At 45.4% G+C, this 2,566-nt stretch overlaps 1 protein-coding gene across 1 annotated transcript; it reads right to left on the bottom strand.

Annotated features, from left to right (window-relative positions):
- On the bottom strand, positions 1-2,107 carry LOC100253026 (methionine gamma-lyase). Its single transcript, XM_002280126.5, has 2 exons — positions 1,178-2,107; positions 1-741 (listed from the first exon to the last, which is right to left on the bottom strand). The coding sequence occupies exons 1-2, from the start codon at positions 1,935-1,937 to the stop codon at positions 185-187; spliced, it is 1,317 nt and encodes a 438-aa protein (XP_002280162.1). The 5' UTR covers positions 1,938-2,107; the 3' UTR covers positions 1-184.
- Positions 2,108-2,566: the final 459 nt, after the last annotated feature.

Here is a 2,566-nt window from a genome sequence, read left to right as displayed (position 1 = left end):
TTGAAATTGAAATTTGATTATTCAAATCCAGAGAAGATGTACAACACAAGTTCACTGAGCTGAAAACATGACACATAATAGGCATCACATACTGATTCGCCCAACTACGGAACTACCCATAAACAAACTTCACTCTGCAAGCTGGTCTACCACATTATTCCATTACATGTAACGCCTTGTCATCTCATCCCTGCATTCTCGACAGTGCCTTCTCGAACTGGCTCCATCTCTGCTCCAAAGTCCCGCTATACCCAACTGACATCCTCACCAACCCAGGTGAAATCCCAGCCAGAGCCTTCTCCTCAGCGTTCATCTCACTGCTGGTGCTACTCCCGGAGCAAGACATGAGGGTCTCGTAGTAGCCCAAGCTCACAGCCATGAACCCGAACTGGGTGGAGTTCTGCAAGAGGTTCATCAAGCGGTTCGCCTTCTCTTCCGTGCCCATGTCCAAGCAGAGGAGCCCACCAAAGCCGTAGTCGAGGTTGGCAATAGATTTGAGGACGGTGTGGTCTGGGTGGCCTTCCAGGCCTGGGTAGATGACTTTGAGGCCTAGTTTCTTCATCCTCGTGGCGTACTCCAGGGCCCTGCGGCAGTGCTCTTTCATGCGGAGGCCCAGGTGGGGGATTCTCTCTGATAGTTCGAATGCCACCTTGGGGTTCATAGTTGGGCCCAACAGCATTAGGGCACCTTGATGGAGGTCCATCATGGAGTTCACCAGCTTTGCAGGCCCACACACAGCACCTGGGATTTGGGTTCAGGTTCAGGCCCACATACAATGAAGTTTGAAAAATGTATAATTTAATTTTTAGTCTTAGGATGGATTTAGTTTGGCACAACCCAAAATTAGATTCTGAAAAAGAGGAACCCATACTTTACAGAATTGGGCTGTAGGACGTTGAGCCCCATGGAACTGTTTTTGGCCCATTGGGCCAAATTACAGTTACAATCAGACCAAAACTCACCTAATAGATGGCATGTGAGAGAGCTTCTTAAAATGGCACCAGTCACGTGTCAAAAAATCCCAAGGGCGTTACACATTTTTTTCTTTAGAATAAAAAGAACGGTTCAGATTGCTTTAAAAAATCATTTATAGAAAATAAAATACAATTAAAATTAGACAGAGAAAAAGAGTTCCAAAAACTGAGGACGTGTGGAAACTTCCGTACGATATATTTACCTGCGATGATGTCGGCTCCGCCGCTGATAAATTTGGAAATACTATGAACGACAACATCGGCTCCGAGTTTCGCCGGCGACATAACCATCGGAGCGAAGGTGTTGTCGACGACCACTGTTAGGCCCTTATCGTGTGCCACACGGCAGAGTTCAGGCACGTTAGCGACGGAAAGAACGGGATTGGCAATGGCCTCGAAGTACAAAACCTTGGTTCTTCCTTCGATTATGGCCCCGTCCACCATATCGAGATCTTTGATGTCCACAAAAGACGTCGTAATGTTGCAGGTTCTTGGGAAGAAGTGGGTGAGGAGGGCGTGGGTGCCGCCGTACAGAGTCCGCGACGCCACGATGTGGTCGCCGCTGCTGCAGAGCTGCAACAGCGCCGCCGAGATCGCCGACATCCCGCTGGAAGTGCAGTACGCCGCCTCGGTGCCCTCCAGCGCCGCCATCTGGCGGCTGAGGTTTAGCACGGTGGGGTTGAAGTGACGGCTGTAGATGAAGAAATCGCGGTCCGGACCCAGCTCACCGGAGAACATCCGCCGCATGGTGTCCGGTTCCATCACCGTGAACGTCGCCGACGCTTCGATCGACATATTCACGCCCCCGTGTTCGCCGAACTCGTGCCGCGCCATCGCCAATGCTGCCATCGGATCTTCCCCCTTCGCCACCGCTGGCAACGATGCTGATTTCTTGGCCACTAAATGATCTTCATCGTCCGCCCCCTTTCTCTTCTTTCCCGCGTGAACAACGCTCGTAGCCATTTTCAGGGACAGAAAAAATTCACAGAGAAATACGGAGATGAAGAAGAAGAGTAGAAGAGGACGATGGGTTTGTGAATTCTTGATGGGATGGGTTCTATAAATAGTGGCGGGTCCGATAGATTTTAGCGACAAAACCGGAACCGGAAGGAAAATAAAACTACGTAATATTATAGTATATTTACGTTTGTATTTTTAGTATTAAAAATCTGAGAATACGATAAATCCTCAATCCTCAATAATAAATTTATATAGCAAAAAATAAATCTGATACCATAAATTTATGTATTAGGAAATATTATAAAATCTCAATAAATTTTATACTGGACACTCCATAATAAATCCAAAATATATATTAGGAAATATTATAATTAATTTATTAAATTTTCCATATGAAAAAATTTAATAATTATAGGATAATACTTGGCCGATAATAAATCCACTAATTGAAAGACGCTAATTTCTGTATACAACACAATCTAACTACAAGTTTTGCTCTTTGGAAAACTCCATGTGGCCATTTGCAATTAGCATGTTAAGTTTACTACTAAGTCAGTAGAAATCATTTGTTAATGGCTTTGAAATAGACTAATTAATGTAACTTTTCCCGATGATTAGACAACGATTAGACA

The sequence above is a fragment of the Vitis vinifera genome, chromosome 2 (genome assembly GCF_030704535.1).
Source record: "Vitis vinifera cultivar Pinot Noir 40024 chromosome 2, ASM3070453v1".
NCBI lineage: Eukaryota > Viridiplantae > Streptophyta > Magnoliopsida > Vitales > Vitaceae > Vitis > Vitis vinifera.
The sequence above is the reverse complement of the archived record's forward strand: the minus strand, read 5'-3'. Positions and strand labels throughout refer to the sequence as shown.

Excerpts from the sequence above, each read along its gene's own strand:
- LOC100253026 (XM_002280126.5), bottom strand. The coding sequence starts at position 1,937 with ATGGCTACGAGCGTTGTTCACGCGGGAAAGAAGAGAAAGGGGGCGGAC. Across the intron at positions 742-1,177 it reads CGGAGCCGACATCATCGCAG|GTGCTGTGTGTGGGCCTGCA; the intron begins GTAAATATATCG and ends CCCAAATCCCAG.